This window comes from Zerene cesonia, chromosome 8, assembly GCF_012273895.1.
Source record: "Zerene cesonia ecotype Mississippi chromosome 8, Zerene_cesonia_1.1, whole genome shotgun sequence".
In the NCBI taxonomy this organism is placed as follows: Eukaryota; Metazoa; Arthropoda; class Insecta; order Lepidoptera; family Pieridae; genus Zerene; species Zerene cesonia.
The window spans coordinates 8,566,383-8,582,682 of NC_052109.1; the positions used below are offsets into that span (position 1 = coordinate 8,566,383).

The following is a 16,300-nucleotide window of genomic DNA, read 5'->3' on the forward strand; positions in this document are numbered from 1 at the left end:
TTCATTGCAACATCTCTTATTTAATATAAGGAATGTAAAAAAAAAACAAAAATTTCTTTTTCTAAAACTAAAGGCTTATTAAATTTTTTCTATGTTCGATAATAGGTCAGAAATTTTCATCAAATTAGTGTGAATTTTCGTCAAAAAAGTGCCGTGGGCCTTGAAAGCTTAACAAAGAGATAAACTCTTCGATTAGCATATTAGCATGGGTTTTGTTGAAATAGAAATCCCTGATTTCAATGAATATGTAACTTATTGTTAACTGGTACACAAATATATTTTGTTTCTTTATTGATTAAAGTTCGAAATTATTTAAATCAACGGTTTGAATGGAATTTTTCACAAAAAAAAAATATAGAAAGCTGTGTATTCACTTCCTATAAAACAATTCTCAATTCTTAAATGGTTAAATTTAAGAATCGATTCAAAGAATTGCGTAGGACATGTTTTTTGAAACCTATTCCGTATTAGATGGCGCTGAAATAAAAAGTACAGAACAAAATATATAAAACGTATTTATTTAACTAACAATAAAAGTACAAAAATGTTAATTCTAAATTCATAATATCACATAGGCTTTGAAATTTTACAATATTATTTTTTATAAAACTTACATACCTACTCTCATAAAATACTGTAATTAATTTGCTTTTAGCTATATTCATGCGTTAAAACTTTTCGTTGGTGATGACGGTCATCCATTTTATTATTATGATAAAAATAAATGAGATTAATCTAACACATTAATAAAGATTTTATTGTCATGATGGCAAGATGGCGATTCAGTTGAAATATTTCAAATAAACTGATTACATACCATACTAGTTTTATTAACAAACCATTTTTCTGTAATACATTATCATTATAATGCTACAAAAATACTATAATCCGTATAAATCATTCAAAGTTTTTAAAATTGTGTTAAAATATTTACACAATTATCATTTATTTAACGTGAAACAGATTTTAATTATTTCATACAAATATATTTACTTTCTTTTATATTATATTATCGGCAACATTGTAGTATATTTATAAACTAGGAATTTTTTCCTGGGATTATCTTAACGTAATGGTTACTATGTATTTAAGAATAATTATATTCTTAATGTACTATCAATAAACATTGCATTGCATTGGGAATGTGTAGCAGTTCATTAATTATAATAATTAACGATATCCTTTCTCATTCTCCGTTGAATTGTATTTAATTACATACAAGACATGAACAAGCGAATACGGTCATTATTTTATTGTTTCAATATCATCAAAATTATTTTTAAATACAATTTTTCCCGCCAAATACCCAAAATCTGATTTATAATCTTAACCACGAAGTATACAAACAGATTTGCCATATTTGTAAAGATTGTTATACACTTTTGAAGATATACAATTTAATAATGTTACAAGCATCGCTCAAACATTGTCCATCACTTTAACCATTGAATGTTTATTATCTACATCGTCATAAATAATATCTTGTTATCTATACAATATTCTTGTTAATCTGTGGTTTACATGCAACATTCGCTATTGTCTATGGCCGTTGTCTTTCTCCAGCCGAAGAGGAAGTAACCGAGCGCTAGACCAAGGACCAGAGCTAGGCAAAGCCACACGTTGTACGTCATGAAGACAAGCATCAGTATGTAGGACACCCAGGCTTGCACGAAGTAGAGACCCGTCTGGTATATGTGGCCGCTCGAGAACATTGTGTAACTGAAACATTGGAAGCTTATAAGTAAAGCTTTTGTCCGCGACTTCACGTAAATTCGGAGTAAAACCCCTTTCCACAGTTTTTTTTTTATGTTTTTTATGTTTTCAACAGTTTAAATTAAATTATATCCTAAACTAAGAGGCTAGGCGTTGCTACGGTTTGGCAAAAAACGCGGGTTCGAATACCGCCTCGTGATCAAATTTTTTCTATTCTTTCAAAATTTCTCAGTTTTTGGGTGAGTTTTTTTACATGAATTTGGGTCATCAATACTCACGTAGTCCGCCTCGTGTGACAGGATCTATTCGTTCCATTTTCGTTCTTGGCGATATTGACTTGCGAGTCAGCAGTGGCCGCGAGGGCCGCCTTCTCAAACAGCGTCTCCCGATAATACTTGAAGCCCTCGTACAGCACGCTGGCCACAAAGATGGCCACGCAGGAGCCGAACAGTTCTAACGCGTTGGAGGTCTCCCAGCCTTTGAAGAGGATCTCCTGGACTACGCCGGCGTGGAACTGCAACGAGATCGTGGGAATTGCGTTATTCGTGTGATTATCTAGGGTTGGAAGGTGCGTTTCTTGTATTCAATTTTTAACGATTAGACTTTGAGTGTTGTAGAGGGATTAATTGTTAATCTCATAAGTTATATAAGTTAATAATAATCTCATTTTTTTTCTTTCATTATTATAACAATTTGTCAAATGAAATTCCCAATTCATATCGCTAAATTATTGTTTGCATAATTAAACTTTTCCCTAAAATCTGTCCTCGCTGAAGTTATTTATTTCTAAAAATGATTATCCCAACAGTTGACTTAATTTACATTGGTTTGTCTTGTTTGATTTAAACCTGTTATTATATATGTTAGTTTTTAAATCTTTTATACTAGTAATGTTATAAAAGAAAAATACTTGTTCCTTAAATTACCGCAAAATTGGAACTTACGATATTTACTATCTAAAGCCTATACTTATAGACTTTACTATCTAAGAGTTCTGCTAATGACGTCACAAACTAGTAACAGATAGTTAACCTTTATATCTTTATGCATTGCAACAACGGCTATAACATTGTAGACACAAGATAACATACTTTAAAAGTTTATGTTTTTAAAATATGTGATAATCAAAAAAGATGAAGAACATTAAAGCATATAAACCAATTTAAACACATTAACTGCCGTGATGGATTTCAGTGAATATATCACGTTGTAATATAAGCTATGCACACATGTTTAATGATAATTCATGTGTGCTATTTTAGAAAAGATTTTTCTCTAGATTATTTAGTGGATCAGTCGGTCTGTACGTGTCGGGTTAGCCGTGGCGATGTACTTATTACACTATAAATACTGATTGACTTGTGCATGATTTTCTCACGGAGAACAAGGGATGCCGAGGATAATTTCGTATGGCTGTAGTGTAACATCTTAACCTCAAAACTCTGTATTTACAAGAATAAAACACGTTAATACAATGTTTTTTGTGTAAGTATTCAAAATTGAAAAAGCATTTATCTTTTTTATAAGATACAGGGCTAAGGAGCACGTAATAGCCTGTTAGGAAGCAAACCCACATACAGAGGTCTCTGAAGACGTGTTGCCGACTTTATCATCTTGTATTTGATCTTCATAGATGTTTAAAATTGTACAGATTTAGTTAGAAATGATAATAAAAGTGTCTAATCGTTGTTTTAGTTTATTTTCGTCCCTTTTAACCGTTTTCATGTAGCTATGATATAATTAACTTATATGAATCGTCATATGCTTTAATCGATTAAAATATACATTATACTAGCTGCACCGGCAAACGCTGTTCTGCCTTACTCTTATCATTTAGGGGTATGAAAAATAGATGTTGGCCGATTCTCATAGATACCAGATAAGCACAAAAAATTTAATCAAAATTGTTCAAGCTGTTTCGGAGGAGTATGGCAACGAAAACTGTGACATGAGAATTTTATATATTAGATTTATATTTTATTAAATCTTATATTATACATAGAATCTTATGATAAATTTACTTAAAAGTCGAATTAAAACATAAAAATATAGGTCGTCGAACAAGGCAAAGTGGGGTTTTTTGTCTATAATTGTTCAAATGTGTGTGGGAAATTTGTTATAACGCATCATATTAACCGCACAGTGGTTACGCGATTGCGACACTTGATAACGCTGTGATAGCGACAGCAAGTTGTTTAAATGTAAGTCAATTGCTTCGAATATTATTACCAATACTATTTATATATTGTAGAATAGATAAATTTATGATTATTGAGTTTATTTTGAGTACAATAATACGTTTTCGTGTTAAGCCACGTCACATGACGTATATTTTAATTATTCTTTATTTAAAATAATCTCATTAAAATTACGAAAAGTGTTTGGGCGGTAATTTGTTATGTAGGTATTGTCAAAAAAGCTTTATAAATATTACATAAAAGGCACTAATAAATAAATTATTATTCATTTACTGCATAAAACATGGTATACAAAGTTATTACACATATAATATACATAAATATTTACATATATATTATATATAGTAGTATAGATATGAAGTTCAGATAACTCACCACCATAGCATGCCCGTGGTCCCCGTGACAGCTGCTGGGGGCGATGGCCTGCTCCTCGTGGTTGTGCGATACTGCCTCCATTGCTGGAATGTATGACATTTCATATAAGATATATATTTTTATTGAGTGACTGGTAATGAGGCCTGATTGGGGAATGAAGTGCTTAAATAAAGGTAAATATAACTGGTTGACCCGGCAAACGCTGTTCTGTCTTACTGTTACATTTAGCGGTATGAAAAATAGATGTTGGCCGATTCTCAGCCCTATCCGATATGTACACAAAATGAGAATCGGTCCAGCCGTTTCGGAGGAGTATGGTAACTAACATTGAGACACGGGAATTTTGTATATATAGATAAGCGCGGCCATAAACATTTGTAGAGGCTTCTGGAAATTGATTGCCAACTTAAAATGGTATAAGACAAATAAAGAATTGACGAGGGAAGTAAAAGGAAAGACTGGAAAGGGAAGAAAAATTATTCTGGACGCATCTCTCAAAATTTACCATCGAAATGGGAAGAAATGGTAGAGAAATTCTGAGTTATAAACGGTGTTAGCAATATGAAATTTAATACAATATTTTTCACTTAAATAAAGCATACATATTTAATTTTTAGTTTTATAGCATTGAAATGCTTTATAAATGAGAAATTTTGAAAGAATAGAAAAAAATTGTGTGGCCGAGAGGCTAGGCGTTGCTACGGTTAGGCAAGAAACGCAGGTTCAAATCCTGCCTCGTGATCAAATTTTTTCTATTCTTTCAAAATTTCTCAAAGCATACAAAGTTGACACACAGCTTCATAAACAGCAACTATTAATAATATTTTACAGAGTATTGTTCTAGGGCTATTGTTATCAAATCGACAGGAAAATATTTACTACAGGTACTGTATACGATTATATTATCTGTGCTACAGGGAAGTACCGCACCTTATTACCTACTTGTTGAAGACCTGTTGCTGAAATTATGAGTAAATGGGCACTTTACATGTAGGTAGGTTTGTACACGTATGTGGAACAATACTATAATTAAAGAGTACTAAAATGCAGTGGTGGCTTAGTGGTGCGGGCCTCGGACTTCAAAATTTTTTAAATGAAACCAGTAGCTTCTGAGAAGCTCCTTCCACATGATACTTAGTAGTCGCATTTATTCCATCATCATCAGCATAGGCTGATGTTCCTCTTCTATAGATATGTATCATAGATATGTTCCCACTACTGGGACACGGGTCTCCTATGAGAGCTTAGGCCATAATCTACTACGCTGGCCAAATGCGGGTTGGCACATGTCGTCGAATTTTCCACATAATAAAATATTTCATTTTCACGCAAAAACCATTGGACCGATTTCAAAAATTCTTTCACCATTAGAAAGCTGTATCTTCACTGAGTGACATAGGCTATACACGTACCATGGGCGAAGTCGAGGCGAACAGCTAGTGTTATATATAAAGGTACTTAAGTGATATAGAATTTTTAAATTCTCCATATAAATACATTCTCTACTTCATCCTTAACCAGTTACGTAAAAATTTAATTTAAAATTACCGACTTATCTAACAGTCGCTCAATAAAGCACAGTTGCAGAAGCAAAAACATTAATGATCGTGTCACGTCACTATAAATATATAATATCAAATCATCATTTGATTATCACAAATCGCTCAACGGAAATTAAACCATAAGCACCTGCACATAGAATAGAAAATGGTATGGTTTTGTGCACAACGTGCTTTCACTGCACAGGGCCAGGTTGCGTAATGCATCTCGATGCATGTAACTTCCTAGCTATGTATTTGTGAATACTTGAGCATTTTTATGATCTTGCAGTTTAAACATGATTCTGTAATGATCTTAGGTTAATGTTCACTTCTCTATGGTTGCTCACGGAGTACGAATTGTAGTGCGGATTCTGTTTTATTAAAGCAGCAGTATAAGGAATTATTAGCTTAAATATTGGCAGAGTTTAGCAAAAGAAGTCATTCAAATTGGAGCTGATTTCTTCGAAACAAGTTTCATCTCAACCAATTTATCTATGACCAGCGGTGCGCCCCGGCTTCGCCCGTGGTACATATATAGCCTATCGCTATCCTCAATAAATGGGCTATATATCACTGAAAGAATAATTTAAATCGGACTAGTAGTTCCTGAGATAAGTGCGTTCAAAAAAACAAACAAACTCTTCAGCTTTATAATATTAGTATAGATTGGTAGAGAAGAGAATTAGTGGAGGAGAGAGAGATTGATGGACAATTAATCTTAACAGTCTTCCAATTGAAATAAAAGAAGAAAAATAAATCCACTCGTTTATTTCTGAGTTATTTATGGCAACAGACACCTGTTTAAAAAAACGTATTCCTTGCCCCAATGAAATAACCTTTTAACTACACTGAATAAATTTTTCGCGACGTCGCGGCATAAAATGGTCACAAAGTACAGTCGATATCTATGGAACTCCTAGTTTTATCTGTGGTTGTAAAATTGTCTACAATAAAACACAATATGTCTACGATAAAAATGTCGGTACGTAATGTTTTTAAACTCAAGTTTAACATAACTTTTACTTTCCTTATCGGGTCATAAAAATTCATTAAACTTCGTCGACTTGTGTAATCGCCACCTTGCCGCCACCGTGAGCAGATTAAAAGTTATTTGCATTATAACAATGGTAAATGCGTTTGAATTTAATTTTTACAGATTATATAAATGGAACCATAGAGTTTCAATTAATTTTAATTAAACAAATTAGTTCTTGCAATAGACGTCTTTATTTTCTGAACACCCATATCAAGGAGGAATGAAAGCATGAAACGTAGTTTATGGCATATTCTTAGACCTTTCACATACGCAAAGAGAAAAAAAAATTAAAAAGCAATTTCTGAAAAATTTGATAATAAAGCTGTAACATGACAATTTGATGTACAGACTAGCGGCGCTCCCCAGCTTCGTTCGTATTATATTTTTAGCCTACGACGTTCAGGCATTGCATACATATCCAACGGTTAAAGAATCTTTGAAATCGCTTCTGGAGTTACTGAGATTAGCATGTTCAAACAAACAGATTCTTTATCTTTATTTATAAAAGGGTAGGTAAGGTTTTTTATTTGTAAACTACATAGCCTGCGATAAACTCTGCTGTACCAGGAAATGGGCTCGCTGAACGTGCTTTCTCTTAGCTTCATCACATCAAACTGCATTACAGTGTAAAATGTTCAAGTGTCTATTTATAAGGATTAACGCAAGTCAATTAGCAATAAAATGCCCGCTACAACGCGGAATGCCATATAATTAACCAATCTTTACCTTGTTTAGCAAGTAGATGTGTTAGTAATATATTTTTTATTGAAAAAAGGCAATCAATTCAAAAGAGTAAATAAACGGCGTATAATGCTGGGTATTTTTGCTTCCCTTGAGTATATGTTATCTGTGCTTGTAGATATGAATGCTATAATCATATCTACACTTCTACAGTAATATTTTTAAGGAGGAAGAATTTGTATGTTTGTTTGTTTGTAATGGATAAACTCGAAAACGACTGGGCTGATTTTAAAAATTCTTTCACCGTTAGAAAGCTGCAACTTCGAGTGACATAGGCTATATATTATGTACCACGGGCGAAGGCGGGGCGAACTGCTAGTATACTGTATAATAAATGTAGGGGGTTGATCAGTTATCTCGGAAGCAAATGTCTGCGCCTTCGTACACAACTAACGTATCGCAACTTTATTGAATGTTTTGGCGAAATAGTAACTTATCTGTTCTATCTCTATATCAAAATGCACCCAAATCTGTTCAGCTGTTACAAAGTTACAAAAAGAGTTAATTTGGCAATGCCATATCTACTTTCTTTGGTAAATTTCGTTTCGTTTCGTTCGAATGTTGAAAAATTATTAGGACGTTTTTAAATCAAGAAACTAGTCACAGATAAATCGATAAATGTTATAAAAAGATACAGAAAGGAAAAGGTACGCGATAAAAAGATTATTATTATGGTAATACGACGCGGATCGAGAGTCGTGACGTCAATGTCAAGGATGCGCGTGAGTTGAATTACATTGCATACTGCATATCATCTATACTTGCCCACCTGTTGATTTTGTTAACTAGTTAGCCGCCTGCGGGTTTGCTTGTAATTTCCCCTGATTAATTTATTTGCTTTTCTAGATCGTAAGCTTCGACTAAGCTAGGTATATTTTATTCAATGTTTTTTAGTTTTCTACAGCTCTTTTTAAGAACTTTAAAAAACGCGGCTGATAAATTTTTTAACATCTCATTTGTTTATTTAAATAACGAGTGTGACAGTACAAAATTAAAAATAAAAACTTTTGGCGCCAAAAGTAATTTAGCCTTCAAAAGCTTTCCAGTAATTCTTTTTAAACATGACATATAAATTGACAATGTTATATGCATTTCCTCATATTGGCGAGTAGAACTGGCCCCTCGGGGCGGGGACCGTCCCCTCCGTCCAGTTATATCTTGTAATAAGACAATGAGTGGCATCCGGTGACGATGCTCGGCCAGTTGAAGACGGCCGATGGAAAAACACAATTTATTATTATTATTAGTTTGCTTTGTTTTGATTTCAGATACCTAGTCTTAACGATGTTTTGAAGGTAATTTTCAACCGACTTCAAAAAAGGAGGTTTATTATTGATTCTACTACATTTTTTTGTTTGTTACTGGTTGAATCGATACCGGTGTCTCTTTCTCTGTACCAAATTTTATACAGATACAATCAGCTGTTCGCGTGAAAGAATAACAAACATCCATACATCCACCTACTAAGTTTCGTATTTATAATTTTAATAGGATACAGGTAAACGGAGAGCAATGTACAGAATGAAATAGGTATTCAAGTCAGTAAATATTAAATGAATTAGCACATTCGGGAAGTCAACAAAACGTATGGTGAAGCTGACAGCGATCGCATTTTTGTTACTTGTTAATGCTTTAATCGTGACAATATTAAACGTAATGTTATGAAGACTGCAACATTGCATTATAATATATTCATACAGTATGTTATTATGTTACACTAGACGCGCGTCCTGGCTATGCCCGGATATCAAGATTCTTGCTTTATACCAAGGGAGCGTTATAAAAGTATTCTATCACCGAAGTCAACTCATACCCTGTCTGTAAATCAAATTTCATCAAAATCCGTTTAGTAGTTTCAGCGTGATTGACGGACAAACATCCAATCGACTTAACTTACATGGTATCCGCGTTTATGGTGACGTGTGCACTTATTCTGACTTATTTTCTGTAATAAGTTTCATACAAATATGATCGTCTTGATTTGCGTTAAAGAGTTTCAAACAAACATACACCTAGTGTGTTCTCCAGGGTTGCTATTCTCAGAACTAAATTTTCTGTTCTGTTAGAATATTATTATGTACAAAAAAAATACTCCTATGGAATAAAATTCAAATAATTCCTATGGAATATGGAATGCGTTGATATTTCTATGACAACAAAAAAAACTATGTTTAAATATGTCAATCGTTATTATAGTTACACAATAGTACGGTATTTCTTAACGGTTTAATTAATTATCAGATGGATTAATTTGAAAAGGTTTAAATATGTGGTAATTCGATCGATTAATTGCTTGATAGATATAGCTGACGTATTTAGAACATTAAATATATAATCATCAGTAGTGTTTAGAAATTAAAAACTTTTCAACGGATTTTAAACGCGATTTATTTATTATATTATTAACCCGACGTTTCGAACACTTTACAGCGAGCGTGGTCACGGGGAGACATTTAAAATCCGTTGAAAAGTTTTTAATTTCTAAATGTATAATACTCGCGTACAACCAAACACAAGAAAATACTATCAGTAGTGTTCTCAATGAGCAGATAGCTATTATATTCGTTTTAGTAAAGCCTTTCGGAAACTCGAATTAAAAAAAAAACTGACAACCGTTTACGCGGCAAACTAAGCTGTCAGTGTTTTGACACACATTTCCGCGCGAACGCGCTAGGTGTAAAATATTTTGTAAACGGGCAATATCGGAGTTGTTATGCGGATGTTTTTGCGTGCTATCCTGTCTGTCTGTAAACTGTTGCACTTGAATAACGTATGTCATGGCTTGGATATATGTTTTTTAAGTAGAGTTAGATTGTAAAAACGGTTAATTCATACTGGGGCAACTCAGTCGACGAGAATTTATGTGTTTTTTAATTGTATCGACATATCTAAAGATAGAAAACGCTAAATAAATTAAAGGAAAGATGTTAATTGGGGCGAAATTGAATTATTATATGTATTTTATCAACCATTTTCATTTCAAAATAATGAAAATATATGAAATTAGTGTGCAGAAAGAGAGACATTATTACCTATGCAGGAGTTTGACAGCAGTATTATATATTCTTTAACAAGTCGTCTGTGGTATGATAAAATGTAATATTTTTATTCTGTGGTAATACTTGATATTCAATGACGTAGGTTAGGTTCCGGTGCAGTTGTCGGTTACGCCCTGTGCTATTGTAAAATTATTATTCAATAAACAATAAAGAAATCGCATATAATTTTGGTGCTCAAGAATTCTGTTAGTTTCTGTTGATGATTTTCCTATTTGCAATCATAGATATTTGGCAGTATAGTTAAATTATCTAATCTAAAAGTAAAATACTCACATGTGTATATTTCCTAAGAAGACCTTTTGAAGCCAAAATAAAGCCATAATCCTATCCTGAAGTAGTCAATAAACAAGAATAGATTATTAAGCCACAATGAATTATTATAATAATGACCTTTTGAAGTGAACCTAACCTATCACGATTTTTTATTTTTTTTACAACGTATGCAGTATGCTGTGATTTATTTTTTAATCTTACATCTTTGTCAATGTATATTTTGACAACAGCTTTTAGGATTGTTTTTTAAGCTTTATAGGGCAGGTCTAAGAAAGAGTCGTTAGCGACTTTTTGGGCACAATGTTTGTTAGGTGCTCCTAAGATGCAAATGAGACCTTACAATAGTGTTATTACGGTAAATGGCGTTAACACAATCGTGCGAACAGCGATAAGTGACGCGAATAATGTACAAACAAATATGAAAACGTATGCGTAAACAGAACATTCGCTATTTACCTCGACATTCGTATAGTTAGGACCGGTTTTTTAATCAAAGGGAAGAATGTACGAACAGAGACATGTGTCGACACGAATGTTCCGACGAATATTTGTCGAGTTAAGAGACGAATATTAAACTCGAATGTGTTAGTGCACTACATGGCGAATGTGCTACAAGTAGCATGACAAATAAGCATGACAAATGAGCATGACTAGTTATATTAGTTAGTTCTATAACAATGAAGTATTCTTGCAACGATTTTCCTCGCCTTTGTGGTATATTAGTGAAAGCCAACATTTGGTACGAATTTCTGTTATTCTTAATTCAAATGTTTTGCGCAATTTACATTATAAAGTCGATCAGCATACTGGTCTTTTTGAAATGAGTCTATTTGTTTGATTTGTTTTGTACCTGAAAAAAGTAATTTGGTATCCCTTCTGTATCTCTTCATCATTCTTCAAATTCATTACAACAATTTAGTTATCATAAATCAACAAGAGAAGTTCTAGTCTCTTTACGACAGTTTGTCCTTTATAATCTACTATATAAAAATAAGTCGGATTTCCTTCCTGACGCTATAACTCCAGAACGCACGAACCGATTTCCACGGTTTTGCATTCGTTGGAAAGGTCTTGGGCGTCGTGAGGTTTATAGCAAAGAAAATTCCGGAAAAATTTCAACAGAAAAGCGGGAAAAACGAAGCCATCTGGTGGCGAAACGGAGTTCGCCGAGTTTGCTAGTTGAATATAAATGTATATAATATCCGCTCGTGCTTTTCTTTTGATATAAATTAATAATACGCTTAGAATTACCTGTTTGTACCAATTTGTCTTATAATATTGATACACAATTTAAAATACCAATTCGCCTTAGGGGGATATTACACTATCATTTATCTTGGATCATATGAGTTATCATGTTTGATCCATTTTAACTGACAATTTAATTTAATCAAAAAATCAATCATAGCTTTATATAACACTAACTGTGTCCCGCGGTTTCACCCGCGTAAGTCCGTATTCCGTAGGGATATCGGGATAAAAAGTTGCCTATATGTTATTCCAGTTGTCCGACTTTTGAATTATCCACAATCGTTTTGTGATATTTGCAGATGGATGTTGTAAATAGTACGAGTAATTTCATGTTGTAATTTGGCCTTCCGAAGTTGCGCAGCGTACTCTGGGTCAACTACTTTCCATTGGTAAAAAAATCAAAAAGTGTCGGAAGCTGTATTTATTAAGCGGGATATTACAGTATCATTTATCTTCGAAGATCTATGAGTCAATTTTTATTGGATAATCCTACTAATATTATACATGCGAAAGTTTGTAAGGACGTGTGTGTGTTTGTTGCTCTTTCAAGCAAAAACTACATAACCGATTGCAATGAAATTTGGTACGTAGACAGCTGGACAACTGGAATAACACATAGGCAACTTTATATCCCGATATTCCTACGGGATACGGACTTACGCGGGTGAAACTGCGGGGCGTAGCTAGTTTAGATATATATTTGTGTGCGTGATGAATTTGTGAAACATGTAGATATTATTTTTTGAGTATTTAATAAATACTGAGGTACGCACGACCTCCAGAGTGATTGCCTGATATCAATGACAACGATTCGTTTTATCTCCTAATATTTATCAAAGATTATTTTAAGTTTTATCTGACTGTTGCACGATCGAGAGAGTTGTAAAATTTCTATATCTATACATTTGGCATTATGACTATAACAATTAAACAAATTAATGATTTTTAAACAAATGCCGTAAAAAACAGAAAAAGCATTATTTAAAAAAATAACTCTAATTATTATTATTAATTCTGCATTTTGTAAAGCAAAATAATTGTCATAAATCACATAATTTAAACATGCCAACGAACAAAGTATTAAATTAATTAAAATCATGCTGATGATCGACAAATAAAGAAGGTCATATTATGTTTAACAAAATGTTTGTTCGTTATTTTACGAATCACACGTGTAGAAAGAAACTTATTTGGCAGTTTGGTAGATTTTAAGAAATTTAATTTATAAGTTTATACTTACTCGTTTAAAGAAATTGAAAAAAAATATAATAGTTTATAAAAACTAAAAAACACGCTTTAACAAAAATCATATTTTGCAAATTGAAAACTGGAATAATTTTATCAAATTAGTGTATTGTGATCGGTCCTCAATAAATCTACAAAGTTTGAACGAAATCAGGCCGTTTAAAGTGGGTCAAAATTCGCGCCCAAAGAAGTCGGTTACAAACAAACATACAGGTGAAGCTAATAAAAAGCGTGTAATAAACTTATATGTACGCTTAGTTACCTTTAACATAATTTAAAGTAGAGAAAAGTTAAGAAAGAAAAGTTACTAAATAAAAAAAAATGGACTATAGACTTGATAACTTGGCTGGTTAACTGTATAAAGCTGAAGAGTTTGTTTGTTTGAACGCACTAATCTCAAGAACTACAGCCTAGTTACATAAAGAACATTTTTAACAAACTATAAGTTATCACGTCAATATAAACAAAAACAAAATATTATTTAATCATACACGCGAGCAAGATACGGCCTAATTACGTCGGTAAAAGGTCGACATTGTTGCGGCATTATGTAATACATATGTAGTTGTATATGTAAACCACAGACAACAGAAATCATTTATGGCACTGGTCTCATAATGTTGATTTATTTTGTATACGCTAGATGATTTGAATCTCTTGCTCGTTATTTCAATCCGTATATTTATTAATTCATATTGAATATTTATTCTACTAATATTATAAACGCGAAAGTTTATAAGTAGAGATATAAATATATTTGAATTATTTACAAATATCGTTATCATTATGAGCATTAAATAACCGTTGTGAGTACCTGAACATGCACATATAGGCAGAATATGATGATAAGTGATAAATTATTTAAATTCCACTTATATATTGTTAAATAATCGTTATTTTTCTGATATCATTATAACATACTAGCTGCGCCCCGCGGTTTCACCCGTGTAAGTACATATCCCGTAGGAATATCGGGATAAAAATTCGCCTATATGTTATTCCAGTTGTCAAGCTATCTACGTACCAAATTCATTGCAATCGGTTCAGTAGTTTTTACATGAAAGAGCAACAAACGCACACACATCCTTACAAACTTTCGCATTATAATATTAGCAGGATAATGGGAAGTTGGATATTTATGATTTTTAAAAGTATATCTCACATTATTTTTTATTTCTGTGAAACTGTTTTGCTCTTGATAAAGCTACACTTTGATCAGGACAAAAAATTTAGATAGCTTTACAGAGGTTATATTTTGTTGCTATTGCGGGCCAATCCGGGTGAAGTCAGGACAAGTGGCTTGTATTTTTATGCCTAAGTATAGATACGGATATCAACTCTAGCCCAGTCTACGTGCATTGAACCACGGGGATTTCAAATTTGAAAAATGGACGAATCTTATCGCATATCTATTGTGTCCTCTTATCAGCTTTCATATCTAGCATAATTATTAAATAAACTAATTATTCAAAAACAAAAGACTCGACTAATTGCAAACACGTCTATGGACTGATTGTTTTTACTAATTGTTGCACGCTGCTTCGCCCGCGTGGTCAAAAAAAATGTCATGATAAAACTTTCATCACCTATTTTATCCCCTTGGGTGTAGAACTTAACAAAATACTACACGCCAAACTCAAAGATCAATCATTTCAAACTTCGTTTTAAGAGATTTTGATTTGCAAGACAGGGTCTAATGTTATGATCCTATATATGGTCATTGGTCATACATTATTTTTAGATTTTTATACTACGAGACTCATTGTGAACTCTATCATATGATAATTTATTTTTGAAAATGGAATGAGAATATAATTTTAATCGTTTTTCCTATGAAGAATACATCAAAGATATTCGATATACAGATTATGCAATTGTTTCATACTTTTTCTTTTCTCTTCATGGCATATAATACTTATTCTAACATTATTGACAACGGTCCCAATGAAATAAATATATCTATATGGAGCATAAAACACCATTTCCAACAAGGGCACCCGAAATTACGCTCAACCTGTTTCATATGATTTACTTTTTGTTTAAAAACCAGAACCGACTGTTGTCGTTTTCCAGCTAATAAAAACATTCACAAATCAAAAAAGTCTCTTATGTGCATACTAACAATACTAGATTAAATATATTAATTAGCCAATTAGGTGAACATCATTCCTTCACAATTATTTTTCCTGTACTTGGATCTAGAATAGCACACAGGTACAATTTCCATTTCGCCTTGTAATAAAACAATGTACAATAAAACCGTAAAAACTAACAGCACTTAACTTTGAAATAACAACACATTACAACACAATACAATATTCATATTTTCGACAAGGTCGATGCAATTACTTCGGTAGCTGCTCAATATATTAATTTTAAAAATTTATAATTAAAACTACTCTATCTATAAACACTTACCATGGTGATGGTGTTCCATGGCTATTTTGTTTAATTAATAAAAAAAAACTATTAACAAATGTCAACACTCGCGACGTATTCGATTTTCAAGAAATGGCGCGAAACGTTCTCATTCGGCAGTAACGTGCGCGGGAATGCCAAACGACAGTGACAGCGTTCTAGTACAGACTTTAATAATTAAGACCAACGTCCACGGAATAAGCTATAGATTATTGATTGTTTTTGTAAGATTAAATTGTACTTTATATATTATGGTCACGTAGTTTTCATTCAATAAAATCTTGTAGTTGTTATATGATCGATCAATAATTTTATTTTACATATAATCACTGGTACCTAAATGATGTAGTATTAATTATATTAATCAATTAATATATATTTCAGTAGTTTATGCTTTTGAAACTACTTAAAACTAAGATTTTAAAGTATTTCAATCTGTTTTTGAGAAAG

The 16,300-nt window shown here is 32.5% G+C and overlaps 1 protein-coding gene across 1 annotated transcript; it reads right to left on the reverse strand.

Annotated features, from left to right (window-relative positions):
- Positions 1–1,046: 1,046 nt before the first annotated feature.
- On the reverse strand, positions 1,047–16,007 carry LOC119828677 (high affinity copper uptake protein 1-like). The gene is made up of 4 exons (XM_038350917.1): positions 15,851–16,007; positions 4,287–4,369; positions 1,992–2,227; positions 1,047–1,719 (listed from the first exon to the last, which is right to left on the reverse strand). The coding sequence occupies exons 1-4, from the start codon at positions 15,867–15,869 to the stop codon at positions 1,518–1,520; spliced, it is 540 nt and encodes a 179-aa protein (XP_038206845.1). The 5' UTR covers positions 15,870–16,007; the 3' UTR covers positions 1,047–1,517.
- Between the last annotated feature and the right edge of the window lie 293 nt (positions 16,008–16,300).

What these genes read in the sequence shown, in the direction of transcription:
- LOC119828677 (XM_038350917.1), bottom strand. An exon ending in ACCACGGGCATGCTATGGTG is followed by an intron (nt 2,228 to 4,286) that starts GTGAGTTATCTG and finishes ATCTCGTTGCAG; the next exon opens with TTCCACGCCGGCGTAGTCCA. An exon ending in TGTCACACGAGGCGGACTAC is followed by an intron (nt 1,720 to 1,991) that starts GTGAGTATTGAT and finishes CCAATGTTTCAG; the next exon opens with TTACACAATGTTCTCGAGCG.